Genomic DNA, 27016 nt, shown 5'->3' with positions numbered 1-27016 from the left:
GGCTTTTCTGGGCCAGCAGCATGGAGCATGCAGTGTGCACAGTGCCCACGGGAAGGCGGTCTGTGGCTGAGCTAAAGGAAACAGAAGTGGTTGGTGCACACACATGCGGAACTGCCTCCTTCCTACCGCCCGCTGACATCAGCCATCATCTCTCGCTACAATTTCTCTACACTCAAATTAATCCCAGGCGGTGAAAATATGAACCTTTCCCCCACCCTTGCAGCCACCCTTCGCCTCACGCCCCCAGAGAAGAGTTTCTCCATCCGGCAACTGGTGAAGGCTTTTTTCCAAATCACATGATCCAGGATGCAGGGGGAAAATCCTTGTTGGAACAGAGCTGGGTGCAGAATCGAGGCAGATGAGGAGAGATAAGGTGTGATGTGGAGCAGACTATATAAAGCATGGAGCCAGGGCTGCAGCAAGCAGGCAGCCGTGGGGAGCCTTCCCCTGACCCAGCCATGCACTTGCCGCCCAGCTCCGTAGCTGGTCCCTGGAGAAGCACAGGTCCCTGGAGAACTGCAAGCCGCAGCTACTTCTGCCTCAGCACCACGGCACTCGTGTGCCTTGTCGTTGCGGTGGCTATCATCCTGGTCCTGGTAGTCCAGAAGAAGGTGAGTAAACTTCGCTGCTTTCCTTTTGTTTTCTTCTTTATTATCTATGTCCCCTGGAGGAACAGCTATGCGAGCTAATTAATAGTTTGATTGGGAGCAAAAACAAATAAAACTATGCATATAAAAAATGTCATATCAGACAAAAGGGAGAAAGAAATAGAAGTGAACTTTATATACTCATTTGGAATTTTTAAGAGGAATGTAATTGGACATGAGCTCAAAATTTTCCAGATATACTTGAGCCAAAAGAGCAGAGAGGAGCTGCTGACCTTGAGAAATTACTATTTCAGTTCAGTGGGGCCAGAGCCTCACAGAATGGAGGGAGGCAGCCACAGTCAGCCTTGGTGCATACATGTATCCTCCCTGTAAAGCTTTCAGCCTAATTCTAAGGCTGTGTCCTTAATCCATGCTCTCAGAGTATCTGAGGCCTCTCTGTTGCCAAGAGTTTGTTGTTGCTGTTGGGTTTTTTTGTTGTTGTTGTTGTTTGTTTTTAGCAAGGAGCTAAGTTTTAGAGAGTGTAGTATTAAAAAAAAAAAGAAGAAGAAGAAAAGAAAAAAGGAAGAGAAGCCAAGGCTCCCCAGAGCTCTGGGTATTTCAAAGTTAAAACCCATAAAAGAAATCGAAAGCTTCCTCACAAGCTTTGAAGACCTCAGCGTGTTGAAAGAGATTGAGCCGAAGGACAGAAAGTAGCAATGTTTTTTGCACTTGTACCGTCTGAGGTACACATACAACATGTAAGGCTAGACTGTCTTGAGAGGTTTACTTTGTTTGAAATAAGGAGTAATATAGAAGACCTGAAGGAGAAAGCCAAATTGTAGTCTAGAAAAGTAGCATTAAGAGAGAACTGTCACAAAGTGCCTAGGGTGTAGGATCAGCTCACAAGACTCACAGGCTTGGGGTGAGAGAGAGTCATGGTGATTTGGATACTGTATGAATTGTAGCCACATATACAACACCCTGCCCAAGTGTGAATGCATCTGTTATTATTTCATAATTCTCACTTGTCATATTATAATCTTCTGGGTTTTCTTGGTTTTCTGTCAGTTGTCTTTGACCACAGGCTCTGCAATTAAATAGATGCTGAGAGAAACTAGGGCCTTCCAAGTGTCATCAAGTATTGAAATTTAAAAGAAGCTTTATAGCTCCTTCCTCCAGGAGAGTGTAAGGAGGAGTTGTTCCCACTTGGCTGTCAGAGCTGGTGGGAATCATCATTTCAGGGGACCATCTGCAACCACTAAGGATGACTAGACAAACCTCTGTGCACCTCTTCTTCTGTGTACAGCCTCCACTTTCTGTCACTGTGATGTGCTAGGACTGTGCTGTTTCATAGCAATGGCCAGTAAGATAGATGGAGTGGCCATAAGGAGCTCTTCAGATGAAGGATACATGCAGAACTGCTGGATGTGAGGGAGAAACCAAGAAGGGGAAGGATTGTAGCAGAACCAGTTCCAATCAGTTGTTGAAATGATTCCTCCTGTGCAAGCTGATGAACCTTTTCTGCCATGTTTCTGCAGATGCAGAAAATGAAGCACAGGTAGGGGACAGGGCATGGAGTCAATCACCCTAAGCAAGGAGTACAGTGGGGGCTGCTTGGTTGCTTTTGGTTGCTCTGTGAGGATGTTGTTCCCTTGGCTTGCACAGATGGTGACAGAAACTTGAAGAACCTTGTTTCCCATTCTTCTCTTCAATGATTTGACTTCTGCTGTATCTATTTCTTTGACTGACCTCATTACCTGGGTATGGAAAGCCACTTTTCACAGTCTGTGTCTGCACTTTGGTATGTTGTGATCTCTTAAATGGTGGGAACTTGCTCACAGCTAGGGCTTTCCATTTTTTCCACTTTTTTTCCGTTTCCATGGCTTTAATAGCCATGATATAAAGAATCTAATGCTTTGTACATATCATTTCTAGTACATTCTCAAGAATTAATTGAGGCAGGAGCTAGGGAAATGTATATCCCCTGGCTCTGGGTCATCAGGAGAATGGCAGGTAAGAAGAGAGATGGGGACTGTTTCTAACAGGTGAACTTGGCAACTGAACAGGCTCAGGGAGAACCTGTCAAAAAAACAAAGAGAGGGTCCAAGGCGTTCAGCGCACATCTTAATACTAAACATGGAATGGGCAATGAACACGCAGTATCCTCTGTGAATCACTGAGACCTGGTGGGGAACTGTGACAATTACTTTACTTTCCCATATGGGACCACCTTGAGATCACCAGTGAAGGAGTGTTTTCCCAGCAGACTGGAGAAAAATATCACTGGAAAACAGGGTGTCTGGTCAGAGTGAGAAATATGAATACTTTTATGGAAGTGAAGGGGGTGAGAAGAGTGACCTCACCTGGACAATGGCAGAGTTTGAGAAAAGAGATGAAGAAGGGGCAGTTAGCCATGTCAGGAAAATCAGCCAGGGTCCTTGAGACTTGGCTAGAGGAACAAATGACTCCAAGTAAACACTCCATAGAGGAGACAAGATGGAAATAAAGGTATCGGACTCAGTATTTACTAAGCATCTGCTTGGCACAGGGCGTTGCTGTAGACACGGGGTATATTCCCCTAAGAAAACCATTAGCAAAGCCCCTTTCCATGCATTGTTTATACAGCTTTCTAGTGATGTCATTGAAGCATTCTGTGATAACTGTAGTTTTCTTCACATTTAAGCCAAAAATATTTAGTATGAAATATATCAAATTGCTTGAGCAACAAACCAACAAATAAGGGGAAAGAAACTAGAAGTTTATCACGCCTTGTCTTCCCAGCAGCAACCTGTCTTTGCTGAGAGGCACCATAAGCAGATTCCTGTGTGTTCTCACATAAATCTGAGCGTCTGCAAATACATAGCACACAGACATCATTGCTAACTTGACCTCAGTCACTTGGTGCTCTGCCTTAGAGATCCTTTCATGTTATGTAGAAGTCTGTTTTGTGACACTGTACAGTCATATCTTATCCTGTTATGCTGATGCTTCATGATTTGTCTGGACCTTATAGGGGGCTGTTACATTTCTCCCTAGGATGTTTCACCCTTTGTGCATGCTTACAAATAGATATGTATAAATAAAGCCCTAAAAATGGAGATAGAATGTGTATTTTTCACTTGAATAAATGTTGTCTATCAGCCTCCACAGACATGGTACCACCTTGAGGCAGGAAAGATCTACCATCAAAGGCATATCTCTTTACATCACTGAAGAAAGAAAGAAAGAAGGAAAGAAAGAAAGGAAGGAAGGAAGGAAGAAAGGAAGGAAGGAAGGAAGGAAGGAAGGAAGGAAGGAAGGAAGGAAGGAAGGAAGGAAGGAAGGAAAAAAAGCTGAGTAACTACTAAAGTATGCACACTAACCTGTAGCTTGGGAAAGACTGTAGAGGTAAGATGAACTGTCAACACAGAGAGGAAAGCAAAAGGAAAAAAAAAAAGCATCAGAGCTTCTCATATCTCCCACTGGAAAGAGGAATCCATCATGACACTGGTCTCCCAGTCACTTCACAAATTTGTGTTTGCATTTTAATAGACTCTCAACCTTAGGAATGCCTTTGCTTCCTAAGCCAGGAGTTTGGGCTTACCCAGGCTTAGGCAAGAACACAAACTGTCCAGAGTGGAATAACAGGGCCTCAGGCTGTTTGACTTTCACATTTTATACACCATTTTTAGAAAGAGAAAGCAGAGAAGGCTACCTTTCTCTTTAAAAAATTTCTTTAGGGGAGGCAGTGAGTCCAAGCCAAGAGTGACAGAGCACTGGCTTTATGGCGGCTGCTGGTGGGTTAGACGGGGTTTCAACTGTTTGAAGGAGTCTTACCTTTATGGCGGCTGCTGGTGGGTTAGACGGGGTTTCAACTGTTTGGAAGGAGTCTTACCTTTATGGCGGCTGCTGGTGGGTTAGACGGGGTTTCAACTGTTTGAAGGAGTCTTACCTTTATGGCGGCTGCTGGTGGGTTAGACGGGGTTTCAACTGCTTGAAGGAGTCTAACCTTTATGGCGGCTGCTGGTGGGTTGACGGGGTTTCAACTGTTTGGAAGGAGTCTAACCTTTATGGCGGCTGCTGGTGGGTTAGACGGGGTTTCAACTGCTTGGAGGAGTCTAACCTTTATGGCGGCTGCTGGTGGGTTAGACGGGGTTTCAACTGTTTGAAGGAGTCTTACCTTTTAAAGTCAGATGGTAGGAGTGCCCTAGGACACTTCCCTCTTCTTCAGGGACTCCCTGTATTTGGTGTGCATTCTATTTAAGAATTTGTTTAATTAATTAGTTAATTAATTAATTAAGCCTTTTCTGGTAGCCAGGAATTTTCTTTTTTTTTTTATGGGAATGAATTTTAATTTACACTGGAAATACGATCAACATGAGTAGTTCTTACATTGGACTATACATAATATATCTGAAAGCAAAAATGTGTAGGTTAAATATACAATTTAACTTGTGAATTAATTATCTAAAAGGTACTGAGATCTTAAGACACTGCTGCTGATTTAGTTCTCCTAAACTTGAGTTAATAGTGATTGGCTGATAAAGGCTTATGTCTACAACTCAGACATAACTACAATTAATCGAGAAACTTGTTTTAATTTAAATGCTAAGTGACAACACAAACTTAATAGGGCACATATCAGGCTTCTGTTTCAAATATTTTTTTCACATGACAAAACTGAGTTTTATTTATTTTTTTTTTCAATGCAGTTTATTCAGGAACCTTGAACAATCATCTGACCCTGGGTAAAGCCAGCCCACAGCTTAAATAGCCTCTGGGTAGCCAACCTCAGCAGGAATTTTCTAAGGAACAAGCCATATGCCGGACTTTAAAGGGAAGACTCACATGGACACATAGGACCCATTCTGGGAACTCCCCGAACTTGAGACAATGAAGCCTATGAAACTGTCTCCCCGGCTGAGACTCCTGCTACCAAATGTGATAACCTAAGTTTGAATGCCCAGAATTCAGCCCCACAACTGTAAACCCATTGCTCTTAGAACAAAATGGGATAGAGACAGGAGAATCACAGAAGTTCCTCGGCCAGCTAGTATGTAGTGAACACAATACTGACCGATGAAGAGACAGATATGGCAAAGGCTAAGAACTGTTGGGTTAGGTGTGGAACTGGTACCTAAGGTTGTCCCTTGACTATCAAATGTGCATAATCGCATTTACCTACACACACTCAGACTGATAAACATGCACAGCAAACACACCCACATACATAGCACACACACAAAGAAATTAAGACTTACCAGCTCCCACCCAGAGCTACTAAGTCAGACTTGCATTTTAATAATCTTCCCAGAACATGTGTAAGAATAGTAAAATTTGAGAAGCCCCAAGCTAACCATTATACCCACCCTTGATTGTTAGTGTTTGTGACATTGACTAGTGTGCAAGAGCCAGGCCAAAACTCTAGTAGAACAATTCTGGGTCTGCCTGAGGTTAATCCATGCTTGGTATTATTATAACAGCTAGGGACATAGCTGGTTATATCTGTTTATATGGTCGTGTGTTTACTCACTTTTTAAGAGAACAGCTAGCAACAATCTCTCTTTTCATGAGTATCTAATCTAGAGGGTGACACTCTGAAGACATGAATGTCTTCTACTCAGCAGTCTGGCATTTCTTGATCCTTATCTGAATCTTTTAACACTGTGAGGATTTATGAAGGGGTATTATTAAATGTTGTCGTTCTTTCCACTCATTAGCTATATATTGAGCTCTCCATTATCAGAATGGAAGCAGGTGGAGGTGGGACCCATCAAGTCAGACAATGAGTTGAGGCATGGCCTAGAGGGAGATGAACTGGACTGTGGGAGTTACTGGGGTATGAACAATGGTCAGCCTCCAGAGCAGCACTCCAGAGCAGGAAGTGGGACTAGATGACAAAATGCATTGATGGAGGAGGCCCAGAAGACAAAGTGCCCACTCCATCTTCAGAGCAGGAAGATTTTCTAATCTAACATCTGAGTCCAGCTCCCTTTCAAGACCGTAAGTGACCTGCTTGCCTATTGTGTCATGTCTTGAAGCCAGTGCTACCCAAAGAGTATCTTCTGGACCAGACATGATGGCATATCCGGGAGACTGCCTAGAATTACAACAGCTTGGAGCCTATCCCAAACCCACTGAATCAGAATACTTATTTTCATGAATATCCACAGGATATATATCCTTGAAAGTGAGAGTAACACAAGTCACTGTAGTCCAAATCCCAAATCCGCCAAACCAAGAGTTCCTAACTAAAATGTGTCCCCTGGGGGTCTTCTGTAAGTGCCATTTGCTCTTTCCTTGGTTCTTGAGAGAACATGCTGCTGTTTTGTCTGCCTTAATCTATAGAGACAATGCTGTAGGGCATTGACATTCGCAGCCAGAAGGACCAACTTTCTTATCTCTGGGATCTTCTGTAATGATTAAATCATTTCTCTATGTCTTAGACAACTCCTAATTCTTAAAGTTAATTTAAAGATCAATAGAATAAGGCCCAGAAAAGATTTGGCTCCAGAGTAACCAGCATTGAGTGTTTTCAATAGAGATAATAGAGATTTCCATGTGCCTTGAACCAAAGACCAAAGACAGTGAAAGTCAGAAAGGAAGATGATGTAGAATTCTCTCTAAAATATTCCACATTTGCATTGTCTTTGATAATTTGTACTAACAGAGGATTTTGTTTGAAAAGCCAGTTTGGGAACTTACACACATATGTTTGGTACCTGCCACATCACTGCTCTGAGGAAATAGACCTTTGGGGGGATTGTGATAAATTAAATACATTATAAGGCAATTCCTCTTAAACACCTACTGTTTTCAAACAATTGCTAATAATTTACATGAAAAATCTTGTTATGACTCCAAAAGCCCAGAGTAGGAATTATTGGTCCTCTACTTACAGTAATTAAAGAAAAGGGGAGAAAAAAAAACTTTTTGAGCTAATGATTGGGATGGGGGTCATTGCACCTAGGGATAAACAGACTAAGCATGGCCATCCTTTCCATTACATGGAAAGAACTCTGGAACTGTTGGAATGCCCATCAGGTGTCCTAGAGGCAGAAAGAAAAGAGAAAGTATGCTTAAGGAAATACAGCAGGGGCTGGTAACCATGGTGATTGTTTTCCTGAGCTACTCTATGGAGCTGAAATTATAGCCTGGGGGGAGCCATTTGTTTGCATCTAGGTCAAGCCTATGTCCTACCTTACTCAAAGCTGAGTCACCGAGCAGGATAGTTCTCATTTTGCCTAGCCGATGTCTCAAATTCCTGGACAAGGTTTATTAGAACAGTTTACAGACAGAACTCTGCATAGTGCCTGGGGTCTAAGCAATCTGACAAACTCTAGCAGCCATCATTATGCCTGACAAATGTAAGCTGTCATCATGTCCTTAGGCCTTGCTTCTCCATTCTCACATTCAGGAGATGCTCATGAAACAGCAAGGAGAGAGCAATGAACCCCTCTGTCATTGGCCAAGTGGAAAGTTCACTGAAGAATTTTGGCCTAGAATTGGCCCTAGACTCAAGTATTTTGGCATTCTTCCTTACAAAATTAACCCAAAGTTCTGTAAGATGTCTGGACTTGTCTCTTGCTTTGACTCTGGAATAACATCTACTGTGGGCAGCCAGAGGAAGCCCCAGAGACGTTGTGTTCTTCAACATAGGAACAGTCCCACTTCTGTGAGAGATTCCCTGGACTCTAGGATTCCCTGCCAGTGCTTTTGGCATCTCCCTGCCTGAAGAGATAGAAGGAACTCTCAGCTGACAGGCAAAAACAAGGCCTTCCCCTTCATGATCCCATCCCCATTCCATATATTTAGATCCTCCTCCCAGATACACCTCTTATATCCTTGAGGCTCAAAGGTGTTTTGGAATCCAGGAGTATCAGCATCACCTGGGAACTTGTGAGAAATAATGTCAACCCAACTTGCTAAGTGGAAATTTGCAGCTTAAGAGTCTCAACATTAAAGCACCAGAAATTCTTTCTTTAAGCACTCTGATCATTTCATGGCTTGTGCCAAAACTCACTGTTCTGATTCTATATTTATTACTAGTTTTGAAATGACTGTTTTAATGAACTGGTCCATGGCATATCTTTCAGTGAGTGACACAATGCACACCACAGATCATCCAAAGCTGAATGAATGATTCTCTAGCATTTCTGCCACTGGGATGGCTCTGCCAGTGTTACTCTTCTACTATTCACTCTAGGTGTCTAGGTGGATACATGGCCATTGGTGCACTCAATTATGTCAGGCTTCATCTAAATGGAAATGCTTTCTTTGTGTTTGTATTTCATGCTATCGAAAGTAATGCTTGGCATTAAGTCAGCTGGTTACAAGAGGCAACATAAAGGGGAAATTTGTGATGTCAGGTTTTCCTAAGAAGCGTATGGGTAATCGTGTGATTGCAGATGCACAACACTGTTACCCACGTCAAGAGCTCTCAGGAAATAAGGCAATACAAAACAAGCAGAGGGGAAAAAGGTTTCCAAACCAGATTCACACCTCTTCCCCTAAAATTCTGAGACCCCAAGTTATAGACTTTCACCAGATTACTGTGCCATCGAGGCTGGTATTACAGAGGCCTCCTGAGCTGTATTTCTGAGTTCCTCCTCTTGGGCTAGAGCAGAGCCCTACTTCTCAGATACAAATGTGTCCACAGAAAGAGAATGATAGAGCTCTTGCACAGAACACTGAGAAAGGCAGGTGCTCTTAGTTGTCAACTTCCAGCTTTGGTAGATACTGGGAAACTATCTTTTCCCATAAAAATAGACTAGGATCAGATCGAAGGGGAAGAGGACCTTCCCTATCAGTGGACTGGGGGGGGGGGCATGGTGGAGAAGAGGGAGGGAGGATGGGATTGGGAGGAAAAGAGGGAGGGAGCTACAGGTGGGATACAAAGGGAATAAACTGTAATTAATTAAAAAAAGAAAAAAATAGTCACCCCTTTCTAGTCTTTATTATTATATCAGTCAAGTGTACTAGACTATGACCTATATAATAGGCTAAAAAGCAAATGTGACGTTCTGTTCATTTGTGGAAGGCTATTTACATGCCTCTCTAGGTTGACATGGGAAAAGTGGTGAACACTGGAAAGCTAATATCTGAGGAATCTGCTGGGTACCAGTGCCCCTCCACCTCTGTGGGCCACCTTCTCAGAACACCGCAACTATTCTTTCTTCAGTCTCATCTGACCCCCAGCACAGTTTTCTCTTCAGTCAACAGCTTTTACCATCAACTTCTTACTCATGTACATAAAAATCAGTAAGAGAGACATCTATAATGATTCTATAAAGCATCATAAATTCTATAAAGCATCATAAATGTATGAATGAATGTATGAATACATATACTTCTGTTTGTGCTACATATACTTACAAATTTATAAATTTGCCAATTATATCTGGAAATGAACTTGTAATAAATGCATGAAGGTAGAGACTCAACATATTTACAATATCATCACAATGTTTGGAATATAAACACTAATTAATTCACAAATTCCAACCACAGTCGAGGTAGAAAGATTTATTCCAGGTATGTTTATAACACTTTAAAATGAGCTAGATATGGAAAGACAAAAGTACATATGCTTATTCACTTCATTTGATCATATGTTGAGTTAAGGAGAAAAAACAGTAGCATGTGCGGAGGGGAAGAAGGTCTTGGCTGGTAGTGGAGGCTCCAGCTGTGCTTCTGAGCTCCAAACTTGCTGTGTGCCCCTGAACAAGCCATTTTGTCTTGTTTCTTGTTTTTGAGATGTGTATGGTGACCCCTGCTTAGGATGTCTGATAGACAGGTAGTCTAGCATGGATAGGAAGCACACTACAGTCAATCAATCAATGAATGTTCACGCTTTAAGAGTCAAATGGAGGGTGGATTCCAAATTGCACAATACTTTGAGGACTCCCAAAGTAAAAAAGAAGATAATCTGTTCTGTCTCTATGGTGTCCTCACCCTGCTCTTCTCTCTTTCCTTCCAGGACTCCACTCCAAAAACAACTGACAAGGTTCCCCTTAAAGGAGGTAAGATCTCAACTTTAGGAATGAATGTGTAATGAATCATGCAGATGACACCACAAGGTATAATGCCTACTTATCAGGAAGAAATGCTGTGGCTGTCTCCAGCAGGAGTGGGGTGGATGGAGGTGGGGGTGGATGGGTTAAACTGATGCTTCTGACTCATCTGGGTAGACCCTGATTACTGTGCTTATCCACACAAACCTCCCACCTGCCAGTAACACTCTCACTAGTAACGCCATTGCTGTAGCCAAGCTACAGACCCTGGCAGGGACGCAAGGCAGCCTTGTATTTTGATCTGCAAACCCTAAATTGAACAAATTGAACTATGAATCTGGACTCCACTTCCCATAGGGAAGTCTCGGTTACACATCCATGAAATGGGAATCACAGTGATCACCTCATTGTGATTTTAGAGAAGCCAATCAGGGTCAGCTCATAATTGCTTGGCATGACAGCCAGCATATAGTAATGTTCAAATAACTGAAAATAGCCAAAACCCCTAATGAAGTTGAAGACCTGTCACCACAGACTACTTCCCTCTGCTCTGCTGGTCACAGAAGCTGTTGATTAACCTATTGCCCCACTAGTCCCTAAGGGGATATATGCAAAGTTCAGTTAACATTTAAGATTAAACTCAAGATCATCTAATGTTTTCATGGCCTAGAGAAGGAAAATTCAAACTTAGAGAAAAAGTGTCTTGCTCAGAATCATATGGATTGACACAAAAGGACCTTGACTCTGATCCAGTGTCTTTGCATTCTAAACATCAATCTCTACCCATTTCCACTCACAATTTTCGGAGCCTGGGTAGCAATCACAGGTGGCTAACCACAGAACTGCAAGAGGGGAGGGAAGAAGATGGGATGGGTAGGTAGAACTTCAGAGACACCAGGGTAGAGATGCTAGGCATCCTTGAGACCAGAGGACACAGCTCCTTACAATGAATGCATCACCCTTGTAGTTTCTCTCCTTCTGGATATTGTACTGAAGACTTGGAAAGTATGGACAAGGAGCCCCGAGTGGACATAGGGTCTTCTAAACCTTTTAAGACAGATTAATAACCTTAGGTTGATAAACAATAGCTTAATATTGGCCGAAATCACTTAGTCCCTAGTATGTGGTATCATTTCCCCTTCCTGTGTAGATAACCAGTTATGTGATCAAGGAGCAAAGTAAAGTGTAGAGGCCACAGACATTGTCTAAAAAAGATCCAGATAGTAACTATTCCAGGCTTTAAGTGCCTTCTTATCTTGGCTGAAATTGGTTCTGCAATTACTGTGATTATCACAGCTAGACAATACATGAATGCACAGGCATGACTGCATTCCCCTAGATCTTATTTACAGAATGAGCAGTGGCTGGACTTAGCCCATATACGGGAATAGCAGACTCTGTGGTAAAGACAGTATAGGCTTTGGAGTTAGACATTATTGCTAGCTTGTTGTATATATTCCCATAGAGCCTTGCAAAGAACAGTTGGCATTGATCAAACATAATTCCCTGTCTATGCTTCCATTGTCATGCCACCAGCTCCACTTAGAGTTTTCTGAGTAAGATGGGAGTTTTCATTTGGCAAAGGTCAGCAGCCACCTTTCATAGACATAATGTCAGTGGCAAAGATAGCCGTGATTAGGTACCACACTGAGCAGCGGTTCTATTTGTTTGTAGAGCGCTCCAATCACAGGTTGCAGAGTATAAAGCTCTAACTAGTGGATTTCAGCTAGCACCATATCACAGGGAATAAGAACCAAGAACAAAGTTGTCCTCTCATCAGCTGGTCAGCTACACTGCAGGTGAAAACACTCTTTCATGGAGAGAACATCCTCAGGTGCTTCCCTTCACAGAAAGAATTGATACAGATGGATGCTAGGTTATTTTCTTTGTCACTTATTTTGTTTTAATGAGCATAAGAGGCAAAAATAAAATCTGTCTTTTTCATATTGCCCCTCAGTTTTTCATTTGAGGAAATTTTTTTTTAAGTTCATGAAATCCCAAATTTGGGGAACTGAGGATTTGAGCATTTACCAGTTCCCTCCTTACCTGGTCCATGACTAGGAATATCAGAACAAAAAACCAACAAGAACAACAAATAACCTTTGTTTTCAAATTCAGTGTTTCTACAGACAGATTCTGTTTGTCAATTCTGATAATACTTCTCATTGGGAACATGAAAATTCGGTTAAACCTTTCAGGCTTGTCTGATTACCAGCTCCAAGATTTAGCAGTACAGGGTAGAGAGAGATTGGGGCTTATTTCCATTAACATTCTGATTTGCTGGTAAGTTTCTGAGAGCCAAGAGGTCATGGTGACTTGCCAGGGCTCTACAGAAAGCAACAACCAACAGTAGAGCAAATATGAGACTCCACAGTTCCCTCTGTTGCCCCTACTTCAGTTTTGAGGAGCCGGCACCCTGTGGCCCCTGACTCCCCTTCTAATGCACAGCTACACTTGCCTTAGCTCCACAAACTTTGGACACTGCAGCAGTATAAGGAAGAAAAATAGCATGTGAAGGTAAAACTTGGCTCTGCACACCAAGGCTAGGACTCTAGGAAATCTTTCCTCCTCTCCAAACATTACTGTTCTCGATATACTAAATGCATTGGAGTTGAGGCCAAGAAGAGTGCTTATTTCACAAGCTTGTGGGTAGGTAAATGCTTTTTGTGCTGCGTGAGAGCCTGAGTCAGATCCCCACCACCCACAGGAAAAGCAGGAGCAGCTCTATCCAAGTACTGAGAAAACAGACAGGAAGATCTGTGGAGCTCACTGGCCAGCCAGTCTTGCCATACTGAAAGGCTCTGGGTTCAGTAAGAAACTTTGTCTTTTTTTTTTTTTTTGAAAAGTTAAAAATTCTTTAATTTTTTATTCCTGGTACCATTACCACAATTTACAGGGCAATATACCTGATGTAATGAAAAGAAAAAGAAAAAGACAAAGCTACAACAGATAAAAGACCTCAGGAATGAAATGTTGTCTTAAAAAAAAATAATACAGCAAGAAAATGAGGAAGACACCCCATGTTGACTTCTGGCCTCTACATACATATACACAGATGAATACACACACACACACACACACACACACACACACACACACACATACCACTTATTTCATACTTCCTGAGACTAGAATTCTCTTGTTGGGTAGTTAAAGACAGAAAGAAAAACCCTGTCAATTGTTTGACAAAACTCTGAAGTAATAACCTTGTTCACCAACAAGCTAATCTTATGCCTACACAAGAAGTAAATTGTCCATTTTTGAGAAGAAAAGAAGGGGGCAAGGAGAAAGATAGCACTGTTTTGAGACATCTCAGGCAGGGTAGAGCTACTTTCCAAAAATTCCTGGGAGGAAGTCCCAAGGGTCCCATGAGGTTTGTCACAGGACAGATGCTGCAAGGATGGGAAATCTCTGTATGATAGCTGTTGTAAATCCATCACCTACAGGAAGCCAGCACTGACCAGAGCCAGGGATGTAGGGCTCTGTACACATGCCGAGGTAGCCCAGCACAGGATATCCTTAGCTACAGGGAAACCGCAGAAAGCCACACCCGTGTTGGTAACGAGTCCTAACACAAACTTGCCATTCCTGGCTAGAATAGGTTCTGCATTCACCCTGCTTTGCTTAAGACTTGTCAGTCATTCAGCTGGATTCATGGACAAGCAGGAATGCTGGAAGGCAAGCCTTTCTACACACTTCATGCTGGGTTTTAGTCTCTCCTCTAGCAGAAAAAGGCAGCGTGCCTCCTGCAGGGAGCCACTGTGAACATGAATGGAACAAAAAATACATTTTCCCACTTGGCTGAACCTCCATCTGGTCCACCTGCTCTTCCATGATCCATGAAATGATCCTCCCTCCTCCACATGCAGGCTGGAGTCAAGGCTCCTACATCACCTCATCATTTTTTTTCTAATCTTCTGCTTCCACTGAATTTTGACTGTCTTATGGTGCCCATGCTGTGGGCTCATTTGTCCAAATCTCAGATCACAGCCCCTCTACCTAGATTTCTCAGGAATCCCAACAAAATCCTGCCTGTTGGTATAGCATGTCTGCAGAAGGATTGAGACAACAAAATCCTGCCTGTTGGTATAGCATGTCTGCAGAAGGATTGAGACAACAAAATCCTGCCTGTTGGTGTAGCATGTCTGCAGAAGGATTGAGACAAACGGGAAAGCTGGGAGCGCCGCGGTACAGAACCTCCGGGGCTCTATCCGGGATAGGTCAAAGCTACTTCAGCCACTAGAAAATTCTCAAAGGCTAGCGTACTCTATCACTAAGTTCTGGGGCTGTGGGGCAGGCTTGAGTGGGTAGTGAGACTTGGGGTGATTTCATCTACTCAGTAGAAAAATAATTTTTTCCCTGAAAATGCTATGTGGCCCATGGCACCCAGAGGTCCTGATGACCTAAGGAAACCCCATACCCCTCAAAGTTAAAAGAAAACTATGGGCATCAAAGAGATGAAGAGGTGGTCTCTTCAATAAAGAAACACTGAGAGCTGAGTGCGGCGGCACACGCCTTTAATCCCAGCACTCAGGGAGGCAGAAGTAATCATATCTTTGTGAGTTCAAGGCCAGCCTAGTCTACAAAGCAAGTCAAGAACAAGAATAGAAAGGAAAACAACAAGAACAAGAAATATTGAGGGTGAGAGAGCTGCACAGCCAAGCAGATTAATTTTCCCCAGTACTTCACTGACCCAAATGGTCTGTGCCATTTGGGAGCCATGACTGGTGGCTGAGAGATGAGACAAGGAATGGCAGCCTTCTTTTTCCTCACAACCACTCACCCTCAGGAAAATAAACGCTGTCTGGCAGAGCCCCACTCTTCAGAGGGACGGGACTGGATCCAGTTTGTTACTTTTAGTTTCCATTTGCTCTTCTTCCCCTTTGCAGCATTGTAGAATGTTTTCCTGGGGGTAAGGGTAAATCACTTTTCAGCTGGTCACTTCGCTTGCTACAAAGGAACCTGCTTGTTCCTCCTTTTGCTCTGAACACACTCAATAAAACTTGCTCTTAAATTCATTTTCTTTTTCTCAAGGCAGCACTAACAGGAATCAGGAATTTCTCTGTTGGAAATACCCAGATTGAAGTGGAATGAGGTTCTGGATAGGGCTCTAAAGCCATCACTGATAATTCTCACACCCAAGAAAGAGAGAGGAGGAAGGAGAAGAGATGAGCTGCGGGGAGAGGAAGGAACAAAAGAAGACAAAAAGGCTGAGGTTTGGTACTAGACTTGGCAGACACAATTTGCCAGTCTCTAACTCCAGAGGATATGTCAGCTTTCCCTACCATCCTAACACTTTAAGAGAGGATGGAAGGAGGAAAAGAAGTGGGAAGCAGGGAGGGGGAGAAGAGGGAGAAGGACAAATAGTCCTAGACCTCAAACTGGTTCTTTTTTATATTCAGCTCAAGCCCTAGACAGAACATCTGCAGTATTGATTCTGCGCCAGCCAGGTAGCCCAGGCCCCAGACCAGAGAAAGAAAACCAACTATTTGGTATTCTTTGTGTGGTATATAATAGACTCAGTGTTGTACATTACTTCATTTAGTCCTCTTGCCAGCTGTTGAGGTGTATATTATTTTCACTTTGAGGAGGAAAGAACAGTTCAAAGAGGCCTACTTACTTGTGCCATGCCATACAGCCAGTAGGTAGGCAGGGTGGGATTTGGACTCACGTATGTCTGAGCCGTTCTGGGATTGCTTCTGTACTTCCACATTGAAAATAAGCTGTGGCATTGTAAAGGTTATTTAGAATGTTAAAAGAACTTTAAGATGTTTCCAAAACACCCCCTCCCAAAAATGTCAGTTCAATCGGCCTTTAACGTGCATTGAAGGAAGGAAAATAAGCCTAGGGCCTGATATGTTTACCTTACATACCACAACAGGTCAGGACTTAAAAGGCTTTCAGCTCCCAAAAGCTTCACAGTATTGAAGTGAATTCCATCTTGATTTCAACCCATTTTTATCCTTTGTTTTCTTTGTGTTCAACAAGAAGCATGCTGTCTATCAGGTGTTTCCCAAGTACTGGTGTGCATCCAGAGTCGCCCACCTCTCCTTTTCCAAATGGCTCCTCTCTGGGTTTATGTTTGCATCATACACGTTCTGAACCTGGTGGTATCAAGAAAATGGTTAGATTTTCTTGAAGACCTGTGAAGTGACCCTTCCCCCAATCCCCACCAGGTTAAGGGTTCACACTGATCCTGAATGCTGTTTAGTGTGCTGAGAGTAGACTCCTCCAGGTGTCGCTGCTGGGACTTTTCTGGTGTTCTGCAAGGGAGATGAAACTGAAATATACAAGTTTCTCTGTTTTTTCAAAGATTAAGATATTTCCAAGAGGTGTTCATCCTTTCCTAAAAGCATAAGAGAGCCTCAAACAATTGTGTACAGAAGCAAGAAAGTCTAATCTGACAGGCAATACAATGAGCTTCATTTTAGCATCTTATTAGCCAATCCTCTCTGTAGAGTATCACAGAGCTGTGCCAAGACAAGAAAAGAAGACAAGAGTGGACCTCAAATCTGCAGAATCAGCGTTAGCCATGCGTTGCACCAATTATTTGACATCTGTAGTCTTGATGTGTGTCACAACAGCTACATATCCGGGTTGTTACTGTCCTTACCTCACCGGTACAGTCACTGATGTCCTGGGAGAGGAAATGATGGATTCAATGCCTTCACTAGAACCACATGTTCTCTGAGAAGCACCATCTGCCTGGTCCTTACAGGTCAGGTTCTGAAGAAGTTAACTAGGATTTAGGGAACATGTCATTTGGATCTAAAGCCCAGTTGCTGAGACCTGTGTCTGTTCTGAACATAGACTTAAAGTTATCTATGGGCTTTCTCTCACACTGAATGACCAGGAAGGCTCACTGGAGCTGCTTTCCGAGCAACCCCTGAAGCTGTGTCTTGAGGCTTTAATTGCAGTGTGTGAAATGGCTACTGACTCATTTTCTTCCTGCATTTAACCCTCGCTGCTCCACAGGAAGACCAAAAATCAGGGGCAGAGGTCAGCTCTAGGAGCCAGGAAATGAGTGTTTTGAACGCAGCTCTGCTGCTCTTTTACCTGCTAGGACGTCCTAAAAACCACCATCTCTTGGATCAGCCTCCCCCAAAATTAGATCTATAATCTTCACTAGCATGATCCTTTGGGTCCATAAAATCTCCAGGAGGGGTTCTTGCTTTAAGACCGCCATAATCCTTACCTTACCTTTCAACCACCTTCTGTAGTAGCGTTCTCAATCTCTCTCCCCCCACCTCCCTCCTTTCTCTGGGAAACCAGCCACTGTGATGTCATTGACACACCTTCCTCTCCAGTCTTTGAAAGAAAGTGAAAGGATAGTCCACCATCCTTCTGGAAGAAACCAGAGCTGATGGACAAAACACAGAACACTGACTCAAGGACTGCATCTATTCCAAAAATTTTGATGTTCAAAGAAATTTTAGAATTGGCAATGATCTGAAGATAAGATGGCATGCCAAAGAATATGGGATTTTAGACTCTTCTTCTGTCTCTGTCAGTAACTCACTCTGTGACCTAGGACAAAGGTGCAATGGGGACAACACAGGGAGCATGGAAGCCATGTGTTTGCCAGATTTGAACCAGGAACTCTTGAAGGCAGCTTCTATTCTAAAACCCACACAAATTCTCACAGAAGCATAATGTTCATAATTTAGAATGTCCATGAGGTGAAACTTTTCTCTTCTGTCCCTTGGGTCTCGGAAGACCTGAACATGTGTCTTCTACCTGTGGTTGGAGAGCATGCACGAAAAGGCAAAATGCTGGATCCAGGGCTGACCTCCTGGCCCACATCAGTACCTGAAGTGCAGGGATACATCAGCACAGTCTGCTAGAATGGTCTAGCAAGGCATCTCTACCTCTCAGCAAACAGTGAGATCTAAATACTAAATTTAAAAAAAAAAAAACTTCCAGAAACCCAAGAGCCAAACATCAGCTTAGTCACCATGGCCAGACAGCTCTCATATTCCATCTCTCAAACTAAGCCCTTCCAGACTAATAGTCACTGGGAAGACAGATAGCAGAGATACAGCCCACGATCCACCAAGTTCTGGGGCCACTGCAGGATTCTACTGCATGGGTACCTCCTAAAACTCTTTATATATACAATAGATTGTCTTATCATGGATTCACACGTTGATAAGACCTGAGCTGCATGACTGGTACCGCACACAATACTATCTAGGTCTTAACAAGAGCCTGGGGACTTTCAGAGCCGCCAACATACTCCTTGATCAACACTAACTGGCCAAATATTCAAGCTTCCCTCCATCTCTGTGACTTGCATTATAACATGGATGTCCTTTTTATAGTTATGGCATCATCATGTGGAGGAAAGAGGGTTACAGTGTTGGTCGTTAGCTGAGGGCTTTGTAATCCTTCAGAAACCACTAAGAGACGCTTAGTGTTTGGGTCCCATCAAGCATCCTTTACTCTCTGTTGACCTCTCCAAATGTGAAATAACAGAAATGGTGCACTCCTCTGGGATCTTCTTCAAGCTCCACAGTGTTACTCTCTCAATAACCAGCTCCCTCCTTAAACCCGTCCCAGCAATGTCATTCTTAGAATGAGAAGCAGGTGTTTCTCCTTTAGCATGAAACCATCTAATCAATTCTTTAAGAAAAATTAGTCTGTCTGCCATTTGATTTCAGGAAATGCAAATGCTTCAAAATAAGGCTGAATTTTTTCCATCATTGGGTTTCTCAGAATTACAACTGAGGTCACCCCACTGTGCATGTGAAGACCAAAGGGGAAAAACGGAACAAAAAAAAAAAGTCTGTGTATGAGAGGCTAGCCTGGGCTTGTACTTCTGCCACCATCGGTTTGTAGAGGCTCAGCTCATGACAATGTCACGAGCCACCCAATACAGAGAGGCCTTTGGACTAGAGAGATTAGAGCCTGTTTTTGATGTGACCTCCTGGCTTTGGTACAGGGCATGAATCCTGTTTTCCCAACTTCCTTAGACAGAATCTGTGAGGTGAGTTATTTCTGCCAGAGGGGAAAGAAGCCTAGTACCCTACTTACTACACTGATCCCCTGAGTAGGAGGTTAGCCAGAACCACATAAGGAAATAAGAGAGGTGGGCTAGTTGACTCCATGTGGAAAACGCTGATGAAGCATCTACTTGGCTATGCAGTAGGAGAGACTGAACTGTAGTCTCTGCCAGGGTGTGTTTCAAAACGCAACTAGCTTGATAGAGGTAAGGGGTCACAGGTTGCAGTAACAAGAGGTGTTCACATGAAAGTGTATCCATGCGGTTATTTAGAGGGAACTGCAAGCCTCCAAACTCAGTAGCATGGGGGAAAAATCTGAGGATTAAAGTCACATTGTCAGAGTTTTAATCTCTACCCTACCAACAACTAGCTGTATGGCTGAGAACAAGCTAGTTAACCTTTGAAAACCTGGGGCTTCTTATACACATCACAGAAATGATGCTAAGCTGTCTCTCACAGGACAGTTGTGAATATTAAATGGAATCATGGTTGTAGCATGCTCAATAAAGTATCACAAAAATAGTTAACATTCGCTATGATGATGCTAGTGGTGATGATGCTGATTACTATTAAGACAGAGTAAAATGGGATGAGGTAAGGTACAAGCTGAGACTAGGGAGACTGGGAGGAGTCAGAACCCAAAAAGTAACGAATGCCGCCCTTAGGAGCTGTGGGTAACATAGATCAGAGAGTAATTCCCAGTAATTCCCAAAGAGAGTCACCCAGATTTGCACCTCCCTGTTTTCTTCTGGTTAATGTTCTACAGTCTCGAAGAGACTGGACAACAGTCACAAACCATTAGAATATCACACTTTGGTATCAGAGTCCTGATTATATACACACCATGAGTATGTGCAGGCCATCAGCAACCCTCACAAGAACACTGCGTAGGTGATAAGCATAGGCTAAGATCTAGAGAGTGGAAGCTGGCCTTTAGCCCTTGATGGGCCAGAAGCTCTTTGTGAGTCAGGAGCAGCTAGAGATGACAATTTCCCCGCTTCTCCTGGGGGTGTCTTTAGTAGTGAGCTTGCTCAGACGGCAGAGGGAACTCTTCACTCACCTTCTAACCACTCTCAGGTCCCAGGGACTTTCTCAAATCTGGGCAGTGGGATAGAGAAAGCAACTGAGAGCTCAGGACATGCTATTCAGAGATACAGTAAGCAGCAGAGCAGGGCATGGCCCTATTGCATTATCTGTCAGTCTCAAACGGATGGACTGAGTGGTCATCCCTGGTGATATCATCAAAAAGGCATCCATGCTAGGTTAGAGAGCTTCCAGTTTTTCAGATAGGGGAACCAAGACCCACAGAAGAGAAATTTGCTCCAAATATATTCAATTTGTGAGTCACTGCAGGAAATGTATAATTTGGTTCCTTGCATACAAAATAGCTTGTTATAATAAGAAAGAGCCATCATCCTTGGTGATGATATTAAAATATTTTTATTTCTAAAATGCTATAATGACACAAATACTGTGTTTGTCTTTATTAAAGAAGATCCAGATGGGAGGCTTCCTGCTAAGATGTCATTAATGCTTTGTCCTCTTAAAATTGAGTGAGATGTTTGAATCATTGCTGTCTTGCAAGGCAGCCTAAAGAAGGAATTCCATCCTCTGGAACAAAGTAGATGTGGGAATCCTCACATTCCCAAATGCTCACTTGACCTTGAGTATGTCCTTCAGTATCTGCAGACATAAAAGTTGACCCTGGATTAGTCTGAGAACCAGATTAGTTGATGCAGGTCAAAGTACAGAATCTAGTGTCTGCAGAGCATGATAGATAGCAATAACTCCATCAGTGTTGCTGTTGTAGAGATTGGTGTTTGAGCTAAAGGATATGGGATTCCCAGTGTCTCTTAACCTATGAGACATGCTTATTAACACCTTGCATGAAGACTGTGACCAAGAGGGGAATGGTGCCCAACAGCCCGTGGAAACTCAGATATTTGTTTAACTTCTACAGTCTTCTATAATAGCCCAAGTAGAAGTAATCGATAAAAAATAAGCTTTAAAAATGTGAAAATCCTAGGCTGTTTGACAGCAAAATGAAACAGATGTTTGTTTTTTGTTTGTTATTATTTGTGTGACTCTGTGTGTGTGTGTGTGAGAGAGATTCAACCTCACAAACAGAAACAGACTAGTAAATGCAGGTCTCAGGGGGTCACAGGAAAATATGTGGTTTTCTACAGTTCTCACAGGAGCAGATTTCAATTCGTGCTTGATCTTGTCTTTAGGAAATTGCTCAGAGGACCTCTTATGTACACTGAAAAGGACTCCATTCAAGAAATCATGGGCCTACCTCCAAGGTCAGTAGCCAAAGCCAGAAAAATATATTCCTACGAAGATGATGTCCTGTGCCAACTTCTAATCCAGAAGAATCCTCTAGCTGAAAATGATGTGCAGATGGCCTACATCATACTTTTCATAAATTAAATTTGAAAGTCTTAGAGGAAGAGGATGAGAGTATTTTTCTCCATAGCTACAAGTCTCTTCTTTCCTCAGCCCAGCGTGCTGGGAAATTTTTTTATTTGTTTGTCTAGAAAAAAGCTTGAGCTCTGAGGGAGCTATGTTATGGGCAATATTGTAATGTGTACATGTGACCATGGACAGATGCACAGGCCTTCAAAAGCTCCCTCAGCTCCCTCAGCAGTGGGAACTACTGCATTCACCCCTTTATGTTTCCAACCTTGCCTTTGAAGACATTTTTTTTCCTGTTGCTTCCACCACCTCTCCCTTCCTCCACTACCCACACTACCATGCACCTACTTATTAGTTTGGGCCTAATGCACAGTCTTTTCCCTAATACAAAGAATAGCCCCCATCTCTACCTCAATGAAGTTATTCACAAGGGAACTACAAAATTGCCTGGTCCCCAGATTGACAGCTTAATGAGCTCCTTGGAACAGGGCCTATTTGCATATGACAGTGTACTTCAGGTAAGAGTCCCTTGTAAATGAGACAGCAAGAGGCACTAAGAGCATGAAAGAATGAGCCATGGAAGAGATGGCCAAGATTCTCTGAATAGCCATTTTGCTCATTTTAAAAACTCCCATTTTTACAGTTAGATTAGTTCTTGCCTTTCAATTGAATTGCAACAAGGTTTGAAGAAAAAGCATTGAATCAATTAAAAGCAGCATGCCAGCTTCCTAGTGCTGAAGGCACCTTTACCAGTCAGTGCTGATTTTCATTTGTTAGGATTCAGAGAACTGGCTTTCACACGAAGATTTCAGCTTAGAGGCTCTGTTAATTCCTCACCTCCCTAACAGTGTTATGTGGTGGGTCCTTCACATGAAGGTCCAGGTAAGGATGCTTGGCTGTCCTGTAAAGAACGGAGACATTCAAAAGCACAGACCATGTTAAAGGGAGTGTCTTATTTTATATTAACACATATCAATTGTTCATGGTAATGGGTTTTATTATTGATATCTTTATGCATGTACATAACATACTTTGATTTTATCTAAAATGTGAAAGTTAATAGAGATTCTCCTGAGTAATATTGAGTGTCACTGCTCTGACCCCATCTGCAATGCCTATCAAAACACTAAGTGCTTGCTCATGACAAATGACTGGTAACACAGAACTGTAAAATACAGTCTAGGTAGGTATGGTCTAAAAGAGAAAAGAGCTGGAGAAATGGTTTAGGCAGTCAAGTGACTGGTTTGTAAGCTGGAGAACTAGAACCTACTTTTCAAAAGCCAAGCATGGTATCTCATGCCTGAAATACCAGTGCTGCCAAGGCAGAAGCAGAGGGATCCCTGGAGCACACTGGCTGACCAGCTCTGCCTACTGAGCAAGATTCTGGCAAGTGAAAATCCCTGCCTCAAAACCACAAGTTATGGGGCTTGAGAGTTGGCTCAGCAGTTGAGGGCACTTGCTCTTCCAGAAGACCCAAATTTGGTTCCCAGTATTAACATCAGATGTCTCAAAACTGCCTATAGTTACATCTTCAGGATATTTGATGCACCACCCCTCCTATACACACTGCATATACTCATATAGACAAAAACACATATACGTAATAGAAATAAACATTTGGGAAAAAAAAAACAGAAACGGGGCAAATGGTAAAGCAGTACTGGCATTGTGTAAAGGCTGATACCCAAGGTTGTCCTCTGAGCTAAATACACTCCCCTCCACACCAGCACACCTGCACCTGCACACATGCCTGGGTCTAATACAGCCAGATATATATACAGACACACTGAAAAGAAGTAGAAAGAAAATATTAACAACTATATGATGTGATAGATAATAATTAAAAGAAAGACTTCTATAGGAGATGTCTTCTATTAGAAAATCTTCCTATAGGGTCTTTCCTTTTCTTGTGCAGTGTTGTGTGTGATCCAACCCTCCAGCTTTGAGCACTGAAAAAAAAGAAGGAGAGACAGATGGTTTTCTTCCTGTGCCTTTCTAAGTAAAAGGAATGAGCTATGGAAGAATAGTCTAGAAAGAGTACTCAGAAGATGCTTATATGTCTTAGATAGCATGCAGCATTCTAGAAAACAGAGATCCTGAATGGGAACCTTGAAAAACAGGTTTCCAGCATGTACCCAACATGTGAGCAATAATAATCCTGTTTCTATCTTTCCAGTTTCAAAACATCTCAACAATACCAAATTGTCATGGAATCAAGATGGTGCCATTCATGGAGTTGGATACCAGGATGGGAACCTGGTAGTCCAGTTCCCGGGCTGGTACTTTATCATTTGCCAACTGCAGTTTCTTGTGGATTGCTCAAATCATTCGGTGGACCTGAATGTGAAGCTCCTCATCAATGCCAAGGTCAAAAAGCAGGCACTGGTAACAGTGTGCGAGTCTGGAATTCAAAATAAGAGAATCTACCAGAATCTCTCCCAGTTCCTGCTGTATTACTTACAGGTCAACTCTACCATATCAGTCAAAGTGGATAATTTCCAGTATGTTGATACAAACATTTTTCCTCTTGATAACGTGCTGTCCATCTTCTTATATAGTAGTTCAGACTGAATAGTTGCTGTTGACCTTTATGAAAATGCTGTCTACCATATAGTAGTACTTTATCTGTCCAAACATGGGCAAAAGAACACGTTACAACTTAAACTAAGCATATGAATTAGTGTACTTCTGCTTCTGTCCTTTATAAGGATATAGCCCCAAGGTTTAAAAAGAAGTCTTTCAGAAGGACAGCAAGGAAGAAATGAGGTGTGTGGACAGAGACCGACATGGGCACTAGAAGGGATTGGGTTGACCCAGTCTAACTACTAATTCACTGACCTTGAGCCATTTTTTCTCCCCCTGAAACTCGGGGTCTGAATCTGAAAAGGTAGAAGATAGAATTTACATCTCTCCAATGTTTCCTTCATCTCCAAAGACTGGTGAGCTGAGATTCTCAAGCAGAGGAAGACCTCACAAGACATGATGAAACTGATGGTACCAGTAATGTCTGCTTGTCATCTCAGCAGGTCATAGGACTTCCATGCTGCCTTATAGAATGATACTCCACCCTCTTGTAATAGGCAAGAGATCTTTTCTCTCACCAACAGAGTAGCTGTTGCCATCTCCTGAAATGCACATGGTGGCATTCTCTACTTCCAACACCTCTCATTCCATTCTCTGTGTGGTTTTTAACTCCCAGAAAAAGCTGTTGACAGACAATGAGGATCCTGAAAATGTGGAGAACTTCTGGACAACAAACATTAACAGCCTCTCCTGACCTGAGAGGCCACGAAGTTCCCCTGGCCTCATCAAGCTTGGAAATTTTACGGCATTGTGGGAGACTTCTGACATATTATTTGAGTGATGTGTGGGTCCCTGGGAGTTATACTTCAGTGAGGAATACAAATCTTGCCCATGCTGTATGTAAGGATGGAGTAAAATAGGAGCTTTTCTGGAGGAAAGGAAAAGAACAAAGTTTTTCAGAGAAAGGCTAGAAAAGATTTAAAGGGAAAAGAAAATCCAGCTGTTCTGATGTGCCCAGAACACACACACACACACAATGACAAAGAAGAGTGGCTATGTTAACCTCTTAGGTCTCCTCCTCTATAGTTACTGGAAATGTAGTTGCAATAGCAGGTCAATTTACAGTGTTTTCTCAGATTCAGTCAGGTGTGCAGGACACGTTGCTGGAGAAGAAGGAGACCTGTTGCATTTGTGTTGTACTGAAAGGAGGGGCAAGTGAACCTTAGGTTAAATCAACACATGTGTTACTGAGAAGACACCTGTAACCTGAGTGGGAACTAAGCAAATGCCCCCTCTAGATTCAGAGTCACAGACTGTCCTCTGGGCAGAGGTGCCTGACGTTTGCACTGTGGTTTGATCTTTTCCTAATTACGGTCTCTGTCAAACTGTGCTCAGGAAGCCAAACACTGAAGACAGGAGGGCACTTCATTTAAAAAGAAGTGCAATGTGGCAAAGTGAAAATGAATAATAGACAATAAGTCAACTGGAATGTAAATAGGAAGTGGGAAATCCAGGGAGTTTAAAACTAAAATATGATACTTTTGAGGGTTAGCCAGCCCCCCCTCAGGACTTTCTGACATATCTGTAATAATTAGGTACTTTTCATTGATGTGACAGAGTACCTGATAGACACAACTGAAAAAAAAAAAAAAAACATGTGGCTCACACTTTGAGAACGGATGGACTTCAGAATGGCCAGAGGGCCAGGTAATGAGAGTATAGGAGGGTGGCCACATTGCACCCACACTCAGAAAATAGAGAGAGATGGACTCTGGTTCTCATCTTCATTCCTCCTTTTTTCACCTATTCGGTCTGAGATCCTAGCCAATAGACTAGTATTGGCCACATTCATATGGGTCTACCATCCCTAGTTACATCTCTCTAAGAGACACTATCACAGAAACAGCCAGAGTGAGTGTCTCCTAGTAGAGTCTACATCCTGTCAACTTGATGATGAAACAAAGAATTAGCACCACACATATAAGTGAGCACATTGTTTTTCTAACTGGATATTTAGGCTACCTAAGACTCATGTTTGTTTAGTGGAAGTTCAGTAAGTTTACACACTATGCACTCATGAACTTGTGAAAAATCATGTGTAAATAAAATCATGTATAAGTTAATGGAAATTCCACCTTTAGTGTACATAAGCATATCCCTGGTGTTGAGGGGAAAAAAATGTGTTTTTCTCCGCATTCAGAAACTATTTTCATCTGTTGTACAGTACCCATGGGTGCCTTCTGCAAACTTCATGACCTGATACAGAATCCCCCAGACACACACACACACACACACACACACACACACACACACACACACTCAAAGACTCAAAGAATCATCTGATGTCCAGAAAATGTTTGGTAAGGGTAGAAAAAATACTGAGGGAGAATTTGGTTAGAGTTTAATGAACAAAGGTCCAGATTCAGCATAATATCACTGATTACTCTGAAACAGATAAAGCTTTCCAATTAAAAAAACAAGCCAGCCAGAGTAATCT

At 42.6% G+C, this 27016-nt stretch overlaps 1 protein-coding gene across 1 annotated transcript; it reads left to right on the top strand.

The window, feature by feature from the left end:
* The first annotated feature begins 166 nt into the window (after positions 1-166).
* On the top strand, positions 167-26642 carry Tnfsf8 (TNF superfamily member 8). The gene is made up of 4 exons (XM_021660588.2): positions 167-611; positions 10546-10588; positions 21813-21884; positions 24173-26642. The coding sequence occupies exons 1-4, from the start codon at positions 402-404 to the stop codon at positions 24565-24567; spliced, it is 720 nt and encodes a 239-aa protein (XP_021516263.1). The 5' UTR covers positions 167-401; the 3' UTR covers positions 24568-26642.
* Positions 26643-27016: the final 374 nt, after the last annotated feature.

Source organism: Meriones unguiculatus, chromosome 3 (assembly GCF_030254825.1).
Source record: "Meriones unguiculatus strain TT.TT164.6M chromosome 3, Bangor_MerUng_6.1, whole genome shotgun sequence".
Taxonomy (NCBI): Eukaryota; Metazoa; Chordata; class Mammalia; order Rodentia; family Muridae; genus Meriones; species Meriones unguiculatus.
This window is presented reverse-complemented; position numbering and strand designations above follow the sequence as displayed.

Excerpts from the sequence above, each read along its gene's own strand:
- Tnfsf8 (XM_021660588.2), top strand. The coding sequence starts at position 402 with ATGGAGCCAGGGCTGCAGCAAGCAGGCAGCCGTGGGGAGCCTTCCCCT. Across the intron at positions 10,589-21,812 it reads CAAGGTTCCCCTTAAAGGAG|GAAATTGCTCAGAGGACCTC; the intron begins GTAAGATCTCAA and ends TCTTGTCTTTAG. Across the intron at positions 21,885-24,172 it reads ATCATGGGCCTACCTCCAAG|TTTCAAAACATCTCAACAAT; the intron begins GTCAGTAGCCAA and ends CTATCTTTCCAG.